This window comes from Peromyscus leucopus, chromosome 2, assembly GCF_004664715.2.
Source record: "Peromyscus leucopus breed LL Stock chromosome 2, UCI_PerLeu_2.1, whole genome shotgun sequence".
Taxonomy (NCBI): Eukaryota; Metazoa; Chordata; class Mammalia; order Rodentia; family Cricetidae; genus Peromyscus; species Peromyscus leucopus.
Window position 1 is genome coordinate 147,523,861 of NC_051064.1, and position 16,427 is coordinate 147,540,287.

The 16,427-nt window shown below is 54.4% G+C and overlaps 1 protein-coding gene across 1 annotated transcript in view; it reads right to left on the minus strand.

Annotated features, from left to right (window-relative positions):
- Positions 1 to 148: 148 nt before the first annotated feature.
- Positions 149 to 16,427, minus strand: part of Pik3cd (phosphatidylinositol-4,5-bisphosphate 3-kinase catalytic subunit delta) — a 46,732-nt gene continuing 30,453 nt past the window's right edge. Inside the window, 23 exon segments of the mRNA XM_037203193.1 lie at positions 149 to 1,867; positions 3,210 to 3,342; positions 3,595 to 3,740; positions 4,027 to 4,150; positions 4,730 to 4,897; positions 5,232 to 5,310; positions 5,488 to 5,600; positions 5,692 to 5,870; positions 5,990 to 6,089; positions 6,280 to 6,423; positions 6,577 to 6,698; positions 6,784 to 6,951; positions 7,023 to 7,073; positions 7,645 to 7,775; positions 7,867 to 7,963; positions 8,524 to 8,745; positions 9,832 to 9,921; positions 10,172 to 10,321; positions 10,624 to 10,803; positions 11,397 to 11,539; positions 11,542 to 11,625; positions 11,708 to 11,936; positions 15,262 to 15,434. Of these exon segments, the coding sequence (XP_037059088.1) occupies positions 1,730 to 1,867; positions 3,210 to 3,342; positions 3,595 to 3,740; positions 4,027 to 4,150; positions 4,730 to 4,897; positions 5,232 to 5,310; positions 5,488 to 5,600; positions 5,692 to 5,870; positions 5,990 to 6,089; positions 6,280 to 6,423; positions 6,577 to 6,698; positions 6,784 to 6,951; positions 7,023 to 7,073; positions 7,645 to 7,775; positions 7,867 to 7,963; positions 8,524 to 8,745; positions 9,832 to 9,921; positions 10,172 to 10,321; positions 10,624 to 10,803; positions 11,397 to 11,539; positions 11,542 to 11,625; positions 11,708 to 11,936; positions 15,262 to 15,402 (3,132 nt within the window). The 5' untranslated portion in view covers positions 15,403 to 15,434 and the 3' untranslated portion in view covers positions 149 to 1,729.

Genomic DNA, 16,427 nt, shown 5'->3' on the forward strand with positions numbered 1-16,427 from the left:
CAGCAATCCTCCTGCCTCTGCCTGTTCACTGCTGGGATTACAGGTGCCGACCACACCCGTGCCACGATTTGTTTTGGTTGTTATGGTATGGAAGAATGTATCCAGCCTCACATCCCCAGGCCGGCCCTGCTTCTTTTTGAGCCGAGAATGTAAGAACATAAAAAGGCTTTTATTTCTTTTCACCTGTCTTTACCGATCATGTCAAGGTTGCACAAATGTCTCAGCCCACATCAGTGAAAGGAAGCCCACTTTCCCCACACAAACATGAAATGACTTAAAAAAATAGAAAATATTCTTATAGCCAGGTGTATAGACCATACACCCAACTCGAAGGCGGACCGCGTGCAGTCTGCAGCCACACCAGGGAGCACCTAGACTCACTTCAATAAATAACTTGATGCACGCACACGCTAGCACACACACACACACACACACACACTTCCTATCTCAGAGGTGGTGGGGCAGACAGGGTTCCAGCACTCCTGTGAACCAAGCAGGTGGTTTGTGGAGGTACAGACTGCTGCGAGCCCCTCAGCTCGTCAACACGGGGGAGCTGGCGCCTGGCCTCCTGGAACCGTGCTCGGGGTTCCAGGAGCAGCACAGCAGTGACGCTTCTCAAGTCTCAGAATGCTGCTGAGAGATCCAGGCCCTGAGGTGGCAGCCGGCACATCAAGATGTGCTCGGGACAGCACATAAGCACACGCTGTACCGTTGAGCTGTGTCCCCAGATCCCGGAGCGCACCTAGCTCTAGCCAGCGAGGCTTTGGGATGTCCGGGAGGAGGCTCAGACCTGCTTTTCTAGAGTCGCTCTGATCCATTCCTTTTCAAGGAAAAACGCCCCGGCTACTTTAATTTCACTCTTGCCCTCAACTTCAGAACCTGGCTCCCCAGCTGCCTTTCAAGGGCACAGCTCCAGGAGAGATCAGTCCTGCCCTTCATACAGCTGCCTTCGGGTACGGCTCACACTCATTGCAGAGGACTCCACTCCAGCTTGCCTTGTCTTGACTGGTGACCACACTGAGCTCAATCAGTCGCCGGTTCTTGAGTGTTTTGAGGCCTGACAACTATACATAGTGGGGTGCAGGTCCTTCTCCCCAGCTGCCGAGTTCTGTACATCGTTTGGCTATCATTTTCTTACCCGAAATAAAAGGTGAGGGTGTCCCCATATCCAAGAGGTCACTTCAACAGTGCAGAGCAAGTGTGCCTGAGTCTAGAGGGTGCCCTGGCTTCCTCGGGAGCTGCCGGAGGCTTGGTTGGTGGAGGTCGCCGAAGGTGGGCCACACAGAGGTGGCGGAGGTGAGCTGAGGATTGAGGTGTCCTGTCTGGATGGGAGGCACCAGGCTTGCTGCAGGCAGCCTGCTGGGGAGCCTGGGAAGAAGGCCCCAAGAGCTGTCTGCTGGGCCAAGATCCACAGGTTGGAAGACTTGGGGTGCAGTCCTCAGGGCACTGCCTACAGTGCTGACGGGTGGGGTGGGGGTGTCTCACGAGGACCACCCCTCCCCTCCACAAAGACAGTTCCGTTTATGGCTGTTCTGTTCCTTAAACATTTTGAGTCATAAATAAATAACCAGTGTAAACAAGAGGCAGTTGTGTGGTTCTTCCCCATGAGGAACAGTGCCGGTGTTGGGGCCTCCGATGACCACTGAGTGTGCCCTGTCCCCAGAACTGACAGTTTACCTCTAGTCCTGAGAGCCAGGAGGGAACGGTGAGGCGACCAGGAGAGGGCCCCTTATTGCCTGTTATCCTTGGACACATTGTGTGCCAGCCAGTTGACTTTGGTTTTCCAGCTCTCCCGTAGGGCTTCATTGAACTTCACCCGGAAGTGTTTGAGTGCCTCTTCCTCAGTCTTCCCTAGTGCCAGAGAGTCCTGGACAAACACCACAGCAGGGCGACACTGAGGGGCCCTGATCTCTCTCATATAATCTGTACTGAAGCCTAATGGGCTGTTAAATCCTCTCTGGAAGGGAAAGCTCTTTACTCAGACCCCAGGCCCACCCCATTGACTCAGATGCCAGAAGCCTTGGAGTGCTAGCAGGCCCGGATGTTCTGTGCCTTCAGAGAATGCCCTGGCTAGCTCTGTGGTCTGTCACCACCTCACTCTGCTCCACTTACCACAAACTGAGAATGTGGGAAGGAAGCATTTTCTAAGATGTGGAAGAAACCTTAGCTCACACAGATCACACACGAGTGTGTGTGTGTGTGTGTGTGTGTGTGTGTGTGTGTGTGTGTGTGAAGGCACCTGTGAGGGACATGTGGATTAACTAAGGAAGGACACCACATCTCAACCCAGCACAATTAAGCCCAGCAAACCGGACCACGCTGTGAAGACAAGGATGGCATGAAGCCCCCACGAGCGTGAGTACCCCCAAGAAGTCCACCAGTGGGGCCCTGCTAGGACCCAGACTGCCCAGGCAGGCCTTGGGAAACAGAGCCCGGAGTAGGTCCTGACTCAGCTCTGGCTTAATCTACTGTGTTGGTTAGTTTTTTTGTCAATTTGACACAAATTAGAGTCACCTGAGATGGAGAGATGACTGAGGAAAGGCCTCCATCAGGTTGCCTGTAGTTAAGTCTGTGAGGCCTTTTCTTAATCAAGACTGGTGTTGGATGGCCCAGCCCACTGTGAATGATGCCACCCCTGGGCAGGTGGTCCTGGATTGTATAAGAAAGCAGGCTGAGCAAGCCATGGCTTCTGCCCCAATGCTCACTTTATTTATTTATTTATTTTTATTTTATGTGCATTGGTCTTTTGCCTGCATGTGTGTCTGTGTGAGGGTGTTAGGTCCCCTAGAAATGGAGCTCCAGACAGTTGTGAGCCACTATGTGGGTGCTGAGAATTGAACTTGGGTCCTCTGGAAGAGCAGTCTGTGCTCTTAACCACTGAGCCATCTCTCCAGCCCCTCATTGCCCACTCTTGACTTCCCTTCATGATGGACTACAACTGTAAGCTGAAATAAATCCCTTTCTCCCCAAGTTGCTTTTGGTCATGGTTTATATTGCAGCAATAAGAACCCCATAAGGACGCCGGGCAGTGGTGGCGCACGCCTTTAATCCCAGCACTTGGGAGGCAGAGGCAGGCGGATCTCTGTGAGTTCGAGGCCAGCCTGGGCTACCAAGTGAGTTTCAGGAAAGGCGCAAAGCTACACAGAGAAACCCTGTCTCGAAAAATAAATAAATAAAAAACAAACAAAGAACCCCATAAGGACACTTGCCTTGAGATACTGGATATCTTTGGAGCAGCTAAGCTCAGGCAGACCTGCAGCACGCATCAGGGCAAAGAGATGGAGGAAGAGCAGCCCATGGCGCCGCAGGATGGTGTAGGCTCGTTCACAGTAGCCACGGAACCTGCAGGTGAGGGAGACGGGGCAGGTGAGGTCCCGGATTCTCTGTAGCACTCCCAGCCCGAGGGTGGGGGGGTGGGGGGTGTTTCCCAAGCTGCTGCTCCATGATGGCTATACAAAAACCCCCGCTGACCTCCTCACCCTGCCTCCTACAAAAGACCACCCCCCACGGGAGGCGCCAGGAGACAGCGGTCTCGGTCTCTGTCCCTGTCCCTTCACCTAGGGACCCTGTTGTCCAGGGTGGCAGCACCCTCACCTTTCAAATTTCTCACTATTATTAGTCTTCCCCTGCTGGATCACGTGGACAAAGTCATAGGTGAGGATGAAGGGGACTCGTTCCCGGTTGATTCCAAACTTGGTCTTGAAGTTCCCCAGAAAGTGGCCAAAATCAATGTGGAACAGCTGAAGGGGAGGGAAGGCACAGAATGAGAAGCCACAAAGGAGGAACTTGGGTGTGGCTCAAGAGTGGAGCCCTAGCCTAGTGTGAGCTGGTTCAAACCCCAGGAACCCAGGGAGGAGGAAAAAGCAGAGAACAGAGCTGCTGCAGTTCCTCAGAGTCCCAGGCAGAGGAGACACCTGGCGGGGCTCACGGCATCATCTGGGATCCTGAATACAGGGCAGAGGGGCCAGCAGGCCAGGAGCGGACGTTAGGCCGCCCATGGGGAGCCACCCACCCACACCTCCCTACCTGCCCACTCTCTCGGATCATGATGTTGTCGCTATGTCGGTCACCAATGCCCAGCACATACGTGGCCACACAGTAGCCAGCACAGGAGAGGGTGAATTCCTCGATGGCTCGATCCAGGGCCTCCCTGAGTGGGGAAGATTGAAGGTCATGACCACACCGTACTGCAGCTCCTTCCTCAGGAGGTAGAGTATGCTTCTTTCCTCTTTGAGTCCAGCCTTTCAGCTTGCTTTACTCAACAGAACGTAGAATACACCGTTCCAGAGCCTAGGCCTAGGCTACCTCCCTGATCTTGAACCTCTCTCACGAGCACCATGGGAGAAGCTGGGGGCTGACCTACTATGTGAGCAGAGGCCAGGAGGAGAGGTAGGGCTCCAGGCATTCAATGGAATCCATCTTAGACCCTCAGACCTTGGCAAAAGTCCCAGATGGTTTTTGAGTTGTCCCAAGCAACCAACGCATGTCGAATATCCCAGGTGAGTCCACTTGAGCCCACTCAGAATGGACGTCCTGAGGCCCTAAGCTTGAGTGGCGTCACACAGCTATCGGGAACCGGCACACGGGAACAGCCTGGCTGACTGAGACGCAGGCCGGCCCCACAGCTGAGCCCAAGGGAGAAGGTGGAAGTCCTCCTTCTTGCCTCGTCTCTGACAGGCTGACCCTTCCCACATCACACCTCCCAGGAAGGAGAAGACCTGAAGCCTACCCAGGGTTCTTGGACTTGAGCCAGTTGAGCAGGGCGTCCTTGTTGAAGGCAGCTGTGGCTGCCATGTTGCTCTTGTTCAGCTGGATGTTGGCAATGGTGTCCGAGTGAAGGACCACCTCAATGAGGCCTGTGCGGTCTCCAGTGGGGAGGCAGCCATAGGGCGTCATCCTACGTGCAGGGGAGGAGAGCCGGCAGAACGTAATGACCCCAGGCTGTCCCCGGGAGACAGTGGAAAGAGCCACAGGGGATGCCACACCCGGGTTGCTGAGGAGGGGAAGGACTTGGGAGGCTCCAGCGCTGGCCCCCAAGATGACGAGTGGGAAGAGACTGCTGCTTCCTAAGATGGCCAGGAGGCCAGGAAGTGCAGAGGGGGCAAGGCGGACGCTTGGGCAGCCTCCCCCGCCCTCTCCTAGCTTTCCGTTGTCTCCCTCTACTGAGAACAGTCCCTTCCCCAACTGACACAGCAATGGTAACTTTGGTGCCCTTCAGGATGGGCCCCCACCTCAGGTCCAGGCCCTCCTGCTTCCACAGGACGTCCATGAGCTGGATCATCTGCAGAGTCAGCATGTCCTGGCGGAGGTCTGTAGCGTGGGAAGAAGGGAGACCCCAAGTGTCTGGGAGGTTCTGCATTCCCTAAGGGTGTGTGGGCCCTTAGGTCCCAGGATACTTTCTCAATTCATTTCTCCAGGACCACCCCTCGGGACAGCACAGGGATGGGTAAGGCCTCAGCAGGGTCCCCAGCCCGCCCGCCCGCTCACCATCCCCGTTCTTAAAGATGATGCCCACGCTGCCGGCACTGCCCGCCTCCTCGCTGCTGTACATGATCCACAGTGGCTTCATCTTGGAGTCCATGAAGGTGCATTGCTCCACGCTGCGGGCCAGAGAGTGGGGTCCACAGGTGCTCCTCCGCAGGCCGGAGAGCTGGGAGGAGCCGCCCTGGTGGGGCCAGGCATGGGGCTCACCAGACTTCCTCCAGCAGGGTGCTGGGGTCCAGCGGAGACTGCAGGTGGGACAGGGCCTCCATGTAGGTCTCCTGGCGCATGCACATATGCATCATCTCCTTGGTCTGGGGCTTGGTGGTCTTCTGAGAGCTCACCTTCACAAAGTCGTTCAGTGCCTTCAGCTTGCTCAGTGCTTCCCCCTGGTGGTGAAAGTGGTAAGGCACTGGTAGGCGCCAGCCTCTCAGGTGGCAGGATGGTGTCGGGAGGGGGCCAGGCGCAGCATTCTAAAACCTGGACTTAGAGCCTGGCCAAGCCTTACCTGCTTCATCAGCACCTTCATGTGGTGGGTGCTGCCTCTGCAGTAGGCCTCCATGATGAGGCCAAATCGCAGGGCCACGGATGGTACATGCATCTCAGAGCTGGAAAAAAAAAAATGGTACCGAGTCTTGCCCAGTTCCTCACCACACGTCCCCTCCTCAGCCTGTGTGGCACCCAGGGCACCCAGAACATCTGGGCCTGCTAGAAAGGTAAGGTCAGCAAGCCTGAGGTCTCCCTTCCCTGTGGCCCTCATGGGGTTTCCAAGGAACAGGCTGGGGTGCATTTAGCTACCGGAGGTGCCAGAAGAGGAAGTGGCCGATCTTGCGGTTAGCCAGGGCTCGGTCCAGCAAGAATTTGGTCAACTCGCAGTCCAGGTAGGACTCGTATTTGAGCACCTGCACAAGCTGCAGAAGGTACTGGAAAAGTTCATCATCCCTGTGGAGAAAGGGCTGATGGTCTCCAGCAGGCAGGGGGCAGAGGCCAGGTTCATCCCAACCCAGTACCCACTTCTGGGTGGTTGGGACAAAGCTGCCTTCTGGAAGAGAAAGGAGTCTGTGTCCCCAGAGGCAGCCCCCAGCCGGGACTCACGTCAGCTTCCGCAGGGACTTGATGGCGAAGGAGCCCACGTAGCAGTCGGGAAAGCTGAAGTCCAGCAGTTCCAGGGCGCTCAGCACAGGCAGCTCGGGCCAGGAGCACAGCAGATAGAGCATCTGGGACAGCTTGGTGGTCAGGTGAGGGTGGGCGGCAGCTGTCCATCCGCCCCGGCCCTTTCCCCAGACTCCCCTCCCTACTCACCTGGGCCACATCCTCATGTTTATTCCACTTGGTGACCAGGAGCAGGCGGGCCAGAGCCTCTGGGAAACGCTCCTGGACTTCATGCCGCAGCTTCCACACCAGGTCCTTCTCATGTTCATACAGCTCCCCAGACCCCCTCCGCTCCAGGATCTCCCTCAGCTGCAGCTGCTGAAGGGTGCAGACTGAGGCCTTCAGCTCCACACTGGACCCCAGCTCTGCCCTCCGGGACCCACACTCACCTCCTCCTCTGTGACGCGCCCGCGCTCCCCGTGACGCCCCAGCTCCAGGATCTGCAACAAGTGTCCGCTGTCAACATCCTGGGCGTGGGGCAGCCCCTGCAGGGCCCCAAAGCAGGCCATCTACACCTCAGACCTAGCACTCGTCACTCTCATGTATGGTAACCGTCTTGTGCACTGCACAGCTCCACGAGCATCCTAGCTTGTACCCACACCACGCCAGGAGCATCTTTCCCACACCAGACGTTACCCGATGGCAGCCCACGTGGCTCTTGGAAACCCCTGAATTGGCATAAGACATATACCCTAGCAACGGACAAATCCCAGAGTGGCCAGGGTCTATTCTTTGAAGAACCGTGGAACTGGGGTGAGAAAGGTCTAGAACAATGGTTCTCAACCCATGGGTCACAACCCCTTTGGGAGATGAACGACCCGTTCACAGGGTCACCTAAGACCATCGGAAAACGTAGATATTTGTATTACAATTCATAACAGTAGTAAAGTTATGAGCAACAAAAATAATTTTATGGCTGGGGCTCACCACAACATGAGGAAGTGTATTAAAGGGTCACAGTGTGAGGCAGGTTGAGAACCACTGGTCTGGAAGGACAGGGCCCTCACTGACCTTCTCCAGGGCAGGGAAGTACACAGGATGGGGCGCCACCTCAGGCAGGCAGATGACCAGGGCCGCAGCACTTTCTGTGTTGGGGTTGCTACGCACTGTACCCGCAGGGTTCAACAGCTCTCCTTTCTCATCTGAACACAGGGACAGGTGGCGTTATATGTGTAAGGCCCCTCGCTTCAGGACCTCCACCCATACTAGCTGTCCCCTTGGGGCCCGGCCCACCTGGGACGGAGGGCCACATGTAAAGGCGGCATTCCCCAGTCTTGAGCTGGTCTTTGTAGTCGAAGAGCATGAGGTTGGCCCAGGCGATGGGGCAGTCCTAGGGAAGGACACCAGTGGGTTAGGGCCAGTCACAAAAGCTCCCTCTGCTGGTCGCAGAGTCGGACAGACCTGAAGGCCCCGTGGGAGAAAGGGACTGGGCTCCAAGGGAGGACTCCCAGGAGGACTCAAGGGAAGACCCTGTTTGAAAAGAGGGAGGACCACCTGCCTTGTCCTAGTGAGAAAACCTGCGTAGCCTGTGTCTGCTCCTGGCTCAGAGAAACCAGAGCCAGTGCAGCACCTGGCTCGGCTCCCAGGGCGCACCAGCAGGACGAGGGCCCGTTCACATCCTGGAAGTGTGATGGGGGACCCGGCCACTCGAGGCAACAGCTGCCCAGACCCTTTAGTTTCACTGAGGCCACTTTCCACCCAGACAGCTGCCTGCCAAAGCCCACGGACTCCAGGTCCAGAGCGGATGTTCCCAATCTGTCCCTTTAATAGGTAGGAATGCAGACTTAGCAGAGGCTTTAGTGTCTCCGGCCCCCAGGACCGCTGTCCTCAGTCTGCCCGCCTGTGGGGCACTGCAGGGGGGCCTAGGTTCCCCCAGTCAGCCCCACTCACCGCCTTCTTGGACTTCTTCTTCGTAGAGCGCGCCTTCTTAGCCTTCTCCACAACGGCATAGAGTGCGAAGCAGAGGCGGGCCATGCGCGGCAGGTCACAGACGCTGATGTCGAACTCCAGCCGCTGTTTCCACACGGGCTCCGAGCACACGCTCACCTCTGAGCTGGACACCGTCTTGCACAGCATCTCATTGCCATGGAAGAGCCCGGCCTGTACAACCAGCTGGGGGTGGGGAGGGGGGCCAGACACAGAGTAAGGGGAGCAGGGGCCCCGGGCCACCTCTTCCCTCTCCTCACCAGCTTCTCCCACCAATGTTCTCCCCAAATGTCCTCATTCTTAATTAAGTAGGTCTGAATCTACTTCCTCATGGAGTCGGGGGGAGGGTGTCCCTCAGAGGGAAAGCCACTGGCCAAACAGGACAAGAAGTCGTGGGGCATCACAGTGGTGGCGCACTCGGGAGGCAGAGCCAGGAGGATCTCTCTGAGTTCAGGGCCAGCCTGGGCTACAGAGCGAGATCCAGGACAAGCACTAAAACGTCATGGGGCCTGGGAGCTCACACAGACTGTGCACTGACCACTCAAGGCATTTCCCTTCCCACTCCAGGCCTCAGCTTCTTCAACAGGAGGTGGTAACTCCACAGCTCCCTGGCTCTTACATCCTGAGGCTCCCTGCCTTTGGGAATCTTATGGGCTCCTAGCCAGGTGCACCACCAGTTCATCATCCCGGGGACACAGGTACCCAGCCCTCCAAGCTTGTAAAACTATAGCACTAGGAAGGAAACCCAGGCTCTCTGTGGGCTTCCCGGTCCACAGAAGGAACAGTAACACCTCCACCTGAGGGCAGAGGTGAGGAAAGAGGATGTGAGGCTTGTGAGCATGTTTTAAAAGCCAAAGAGCGTGGAGCCCCTAACACTACCTTCACAACCCGAAGGGAGCTCGGGCCCCAGGGGATGAGACAGCTACCCGTCCATGCTCGCCCTGACCAGATGCAGCCAGCTCTTCCTTGCTCCTCACACCTCCCCAGACACCTCTTTCATCCCCACAACCTCCACCAAAGTCAAATACGCAGAAATCGGCTCTGCCCGGTTTCCACGAATCAGTCTCTGGCTGGCTGGCCCACCCCACTCCCCTCTTCCTGTTTTGAAGCGGCTTACAACCACTCCAGTCAGGGACGCTGGGTAATGTGGTCAGGTGGCTTTTCGTGTGACATCTTCCCACTCCCTCTTCCGCTGCTGCCTCCCCTCCTGGCCACAGCCACCTTGTTTGTGTAGAAAACAGCGGCTCCCTCCCCTGGCCCAGGAGTCCCTACCTTCATCCGCTCATCTGCATTCACTTTGCTGCCCTCGATCAGCTCAATGCAGAAGGGCTGCTCTAGGGACCACAGGGACACAGAGGAGGGCTGGGGAAGCAAGGAGGCAGGGTTGGTGGCGAGGCTCCGACACTTGTCCCCAACACTGTCTTTTACCAGAACGCCTGCTGTGCAGATGCACAAGGGCCCCCAGATCCACAAGGGGGCAATGGAGGCTCCCCACAGTTCACACAGATCCCAACAGGACACTGGTCACCCACCAAGGGCCCCTGAGCCCAGGTCCTCCTGCTGTGCCTCCCAGCTGACCGTGGGACACTGGGGAGGAAGCACATTGTCTCACCTTCTTAGCAGGGATTGGGGGAGGTTTGGTGCGTGGTTTCTGGACTTGGGGGGCAGGGTTGCTCTGCTCATCCCGCATGGCGAGGATGGAGGAGGAGTGGACCATGGTCAGGTGGGGGGTCAGTCCGCTGTGCAGGCAGCTGCAGATGTACTGGGATGGAGGTGCAGGGTGAGGTGATGACGGGTGGCCCCCTCTCATTTCCTGGACAACTGGCTACCAGGAACTCCCCAAGCTGATACTGCCTATCTCAAACCCCAGGAGGGGCCGCCTGTTGGTTCTCCCTAAAGATGGGGGTCCCTCCTCACAGAGGACCAGTTCAGCAAAGGGGATGTTCTCATGGTAACTACAAAGGCCTCCCTTGTCAGACTCAAGAGAGGCTAAATCCCGTTCCCCGTCCCGTGATGCTCCGGGGCCACATGCAGGTGGCAGGGAGTGCCACACCAGGGGCTCACCTGGAACTGGCACAGCGGGTAGCTGCCATAGAGGTACTCATGCCTCCCGTTCACCTGAAGTGCATAGTCTTCAGGCTGCTCCACCAGAGGCTGCCGGAACACTGTGGCCTTCTTTCGGAGGGCACAGGCCATCAGTGCCAGGGGCATGTCATTGGTGGATACCTGGAAGGTGAAGCTCTCCTGTAGGGAGAAGGGTGTCAGCCTTCTTCTGTGCAGTCCCTGTGGCTCCTGGGGCACAGAGGCAGGGCCGCCTATGAGAGAGCCCCACCTGTAAAACATGTCTGGGTGTTCACTGATCAAGGCATCCCAGGAAACACTGGGAGGGCGGGTGGCTGACACCATTGGGTCACTCTGCATTGTCAAATCTGTCTAGTGAGGGACAGGTCTTGGTGAGTATTTGCTGCTCTTGCAGAGGACCTGGGTTCGGTTCCCAGCACCCACATAGTAGCTCACAACCATCTATAACTCCACTTCTAGGGAATCTAATGCTGTCTTCTGACCTCTGTAGTCACCATACATGTATGTGGTACACTTACATACCTGAGGCAGAACATTCATACACATAAAATAGAGTAAAATAAATCCAAATTTGCCTGGTGAGACAATCAGCTAAGCCCTTTGGCATGCACGGGGACCTGGCGAATGCCATCTTATACTATTGGGAGAAGGAACAGGGAGCTTTGGATGACTAGGGAATTTTACAGGAGGAAGTCCCTCATGGGCACGGCAGGCTGGATGAAGCACCCCGGCTAGCTTTTGAAGTCACGGCTCACCTCGCTGCCCTCGAACTTCACATTGACCAGCAGGGCTCGGTGGGTGACGCGCAGTATGCCGGCCCGCCAGCTCCTTGCTGAGGGCTCCAGCTGCAGGGGGAAGCTGTATTGCAGCCAGTCCTCCCAGCCCAGCTGCTGGCGGTAGCAGCAACCTCTTCACAGAACTGGCGCATCTTAGTGCGGAAGTCGTTCACTTCCGGGTCCCGCAGGGAATCAAACTCATGGAGACCTTTGGGGATGCCGAGGAGGAAGTCAGCACACGCCGGCCACGTGGGGTCAGCCTAAGCAACCCCTACCCCCAGCAAGTATACCTTTGCCAATGAGGAGGCTGATCTGGGAGTTGATGAGCTTCTTGACGCGGTCGCCCTCTCGGGCCACCAGCCGCAGCACTGGCAGGAAGGGCTGGATGTCACACAATCTCCTCTGCTCATCCTCCAACTCCTGCTGCTCGGCTGTCTGGTTCACGCAGGTGAACACGTAAGCCTCAGGGCCACTGAGCATGTGGAATAGTGGCTCATACTGTGCACGATGCCACAGCACCTGGGAGAGAGGGTCACAGTCAGCCCCTACCAGACACCCACAGAGGCAGAGGGAGACCCTAAGCAAACAAAAGCTCACCCCCGAGACTGGCCACATGCCAATAAACTTCCTATCTCTACCCCCTGTGCAAGGTGTCAGAGTTTGCTGAGACTGGGGGGCTGGGCAGTGGGTCCTACATCTCCTCCATGGGGTTCATGGATGGCCTTTGACCACCCAGAGGGACAACCAGGTGTGACTTTTGAATACTCCCACCCAATGGTCCCTATGGATATCACTATGATCATTCACTTTGTAGACCTGGCTACTCCTCATTCCTCTGCCTCTGCTTCCCAAGTGCTGGGACCACAGGCAGGAACTGCCAATTGGAATGTTTTATATGATGTTTAGAGCCAACATCAAGCTGTTACAATGTCCATTCAGAAAGGAGAGAGAGAGAGAGAGAGAGAGAGAGAGAGAGAGAGAGAGAGAGAGAGAGAGAGAGAGAGAGAGATACAAGGGGGCTGGAGGGATGTCTCCGAGGTTAAGAGCACTTGTTGCTCTTGCAGAGGACCTGGGTTCAGTTCCTAGTACTCACATGGCAGCTCACAACCCCCCTGGAACTCCAGTTCCGGGGGACCCAAGACCCTCTACTGGCCTGTGTGAGCACTCAGCACACAGAGTGCACATACATATTTGCATGCAAAAAAAATCATACACATTAAAAAATCTTTTAAAAAAGAGAAAGATACAAAAGCTCATCATCAGAACTGTCCTAAGACTCAAAGAACAGGTCCAAACGGAGTTGGGGGCTGAGGAGACGGCACAGCAGGTGGACACGCTGTCACCAAGCCGACAACCTGAGCTTGGTCCCCAGAACACACGATAGGAGATGCCAGATCCTGCAAGTTGTTCTCTGATCTCCAAATGCATACCATGGCATACGCATGCCCACACACATACATGAAAGATACATACACAAACAAACAAATGTGAAGTTTTAATTAAAAAGTGAAGCCAGGAACTAGTCCAGGTGTTGACAGTAATTGCTTCATACGGCTCAATCACAGGCAGTTGGGTTTTTTTTTTTTCTTCTTTCTCTATTTTGAAACATCCTTTTATTTATTTATTGTGCCAGAGGAGGCCACTCTACTGGTGCAGATGTGGAGGTCAGGGGACAGTTTAGAGGAGCTGATTCGCTCCTTCCACCATGTGGGTTCTGGGGATCGAACTCAGATCTTCTCACCAGCCAGTCTACCTGCTTCCTTTCCTTTTTTGAGACAGGAGGCCAGAATGTCCTTGAACTCACTGTGTGGCTGAGGATGACCCAGAACTTCTGAACTGCCAGTCTCCCGGTATTGGGATTACAGGTGTGTATTAACACACCTGGCTAATGATGTGCTGGGAATTGAACCCAAGGTAGCATGCATTTTAGGCAAGCCCCTAACTAACTGAACTACACTCCCAATGTCCTTTTTCTTAGTTTCCAAAATTTTAATGTATCTACATTGTTTTCATAGTGGAAAAAATCAGTATTAAAGGAAATCTCTCAGGAAAGCAGGGACCACAGACTTCGACAGCTGACTTTCTATTTACGGCTTTTAAAATCCTGAGGCAAGATCGGGGTGTGGTGGTGCACACCTTTAATCCCAGCACTCAGGAGGCAGGTGATCTCTTTGAGTTCGAGGCCAGCCTGGTCTACAGAGTGAGTTCCAGGACAAGCCAGGGCTACACAGAGAAACCCTGTCTGAAAAACAAAACCAAACAAAAATTCTGAGAGAAGGTCTCAGCCTTTGGTAGCTCAAAACCTAACGCAGTAAACGCCACCGTACTTAGCAGGTCACATGAGCCCTTGCACAGTCAGACAGCGACTACCAAATGCAATCCAGATGGGTGTAATTCATTAATCCCCCGAAAATGATTCAATAACACCCAACGCCCTTTCGAACATCGGTGCTTACTGGCGTGGTGACAGCTGGGAACAGGAAAAGGCCATAGATAGAGTGGTTCCAAAAAATGACCACAGTCACGGGTGGAGGAGAGCCCAGCCAGAGGCCGCCTGGACACCGCTTGCGATCTAGCGATCTAGTGAAGGGAAGTGCACGCTGTCAGGGGGAAGCTGACTTTGGGATGATAAGTGGAGTTTAACCACAAGTTTTTAAACAATTCTCAGTCACTCTATCTTGTAAAATTCACATCTGAGGGCTCAGGGCGATAGCTCAGTTGGTAAATTGCTTGTCTTGCACTTTACTGAAGTCAGTCACTCAGAACCCACAATTGGGGGGCGGGGCTGGAGAGATGGCTCAGCAGAGAAGAGCATGGGCTGTTCTTCCAGAGGTCCTGGGTTCAGTTCCCAGCATCCACGTGGTGGCTCACAACCATCTGAAACTCCAGTTTCAGGGGATCCAAAGCCCCTTTCTGGCCCCTGGTGGGCACCAGGCATACACATGGTGGATACCCATACACATAAAATATTTTTATTTTGCTGGGCGGTGGTGGCGCACGCCTTTATGCACTCGGAGCAGAGCCAGGCGGATCTCTGTGAGTTCGAGCCAGCCTGGGCTACCAAGTGAGCTCCAGAAAGCACAAAGCTACACAGAAACCTTAAAAAAAAAAAAAAAAAAATAATAAAATAAAATATTTTTATTTTATTTATATATTTTATATTTTTTATTTTTAAGTCTTTTTTTGTTTTTTTTTTGTTTGTTTTGTTTTGTTTTGTTTTTTGTTTTTATTTTTTCAAGACAGGGTTTCTCTGTGTAGCTTTTGGAGCTTGTCCTGGAACTCACTTTGTAGACTAGGCTGGCCTTGAACTCACAGAGATCTGGCCACCACTGCCTCCCGAGGGTGCTGGAATTAAAGGTGTGAGCCACCAATGCTTGCCAATAAAAGTTAGTGTTTTGTTTTTTTTTGTTTTGTTTGTTTGTTTGTTTGTTTGTTTTTCAAGACAGGGCTTCTCTGTGAAGCAGTCCTGGAACTTCTCTGTAGACCAGGCTGGCCTTGAACTCAGAGATTCCCTGCCTCTGCCTCCTCAGTGCTGGGATTAAAGGGGTATGGTATCACCACCCGGCAAAGTAAGTAAATCGTAAAACAAAACAAAACTGGCAGCTGGGTATGATGACACCCTTCTGGAATCCCAAAGCTGAAGAGGCTGAGAAAGGTCAGCCAACCTAATCTACTCCAATGAGATCCTGTATGAAAAAACCAAAAGAAAACAAAAACAAGGTGTATGGACCCTGAGAAATGATAGCCCAGGCTACCCTCTGGCTGACACACATGCACACAGTTTACCCCCAGGGATTCTGTCAGGCACAGGGTTTGAGAACTGGCCTTCAGGTGGAGGCTGTACCTGCTTGATGGTGCTGAGGTTGGCATTTCGGGACACGGGGAAGTTCAGGTAGACCCCCGTGGGCAGCAAGAAGTCAACAGCCACGCTCTGGCTCTCCTCTTTGGTCCAGAAGTCCATGGGGCAGTCCACCCCAGGGGGCATTCTGTTGCCTTACTGCTCTGAGGCCTGTTCTCCTGAGGGAAAGGCAGAGACAGAATGAGCTGACCCTGCTGTGCTGGGCAAGGACTTTAGAAAGTGGGGTGGCCAGATCTGGGGACACACAGAGCTTCACACACACACACACACACACACACACACACACACACACACACACACACGAGGCCCCATCCTGTGGGCTGAGGTACCTCTCATTACAGGTGGAGTTGCCATAAGCCAGAGGACCTCATGATGGTAACAGATGACCCAGAGGGAGACAGGAAGAATGGCCAGACATCTGAGAGATGAAGACCAAAGTCTACAGTTCTTAGAAACTTCAAGTCAAAAACCAATTCCAATACCTGGGAGGTGAAGGGCGCTGATCAGGAGTTCAAGGCTAGTCTCAGCTACATAGTAAGTTGAAAACCTGCTTGGGGGTCCATGAGATCTCTCTCTCTCTCTCTCTCTCTCTCTCTCTCTCTCTCTCTCTCTCTCTCTGTCTCACACACACACACCACACACACACACACACACAAACGACTTTAAGATTTTATAGTATCTGTCATGCCAACCCCTCCGTCACCCCCTACCCCCACCACAGTATCACAGTACTAACAAAACTTTATAGATAACAGGACACAGGGTGTGTGTGTGTGTGTGTGTGTGTGCGCGCGCGCGCGCGCACCACCCACACTCCAAGTCACCAAATCCCTCCCCACCACCAGCAGCTTCTCCCTTCTAGGTCACCACAACCTGGAATCCAGCCACTTATCATTCTTATGCTTGTTTTTATATTCTTACTGCTAGTATGTATCCACAAACAATTCCTAGGATTTTCTGCATGCTTTAAACTTCCGGTTAGTGAGTCTTCGCGGCCTCTGGCCGCCCAGCCACAGTGACATGCTGCCAAACCCTGTCTGTGCACATCTTATGCAAGTAACCTGCTGCCACTGGGGGGTTCACAGATGCAGCGGCTGCGTCATATCAAGAAAGCATCATTTCACAACCTCCTCAACACTCTTGGGCTTTCA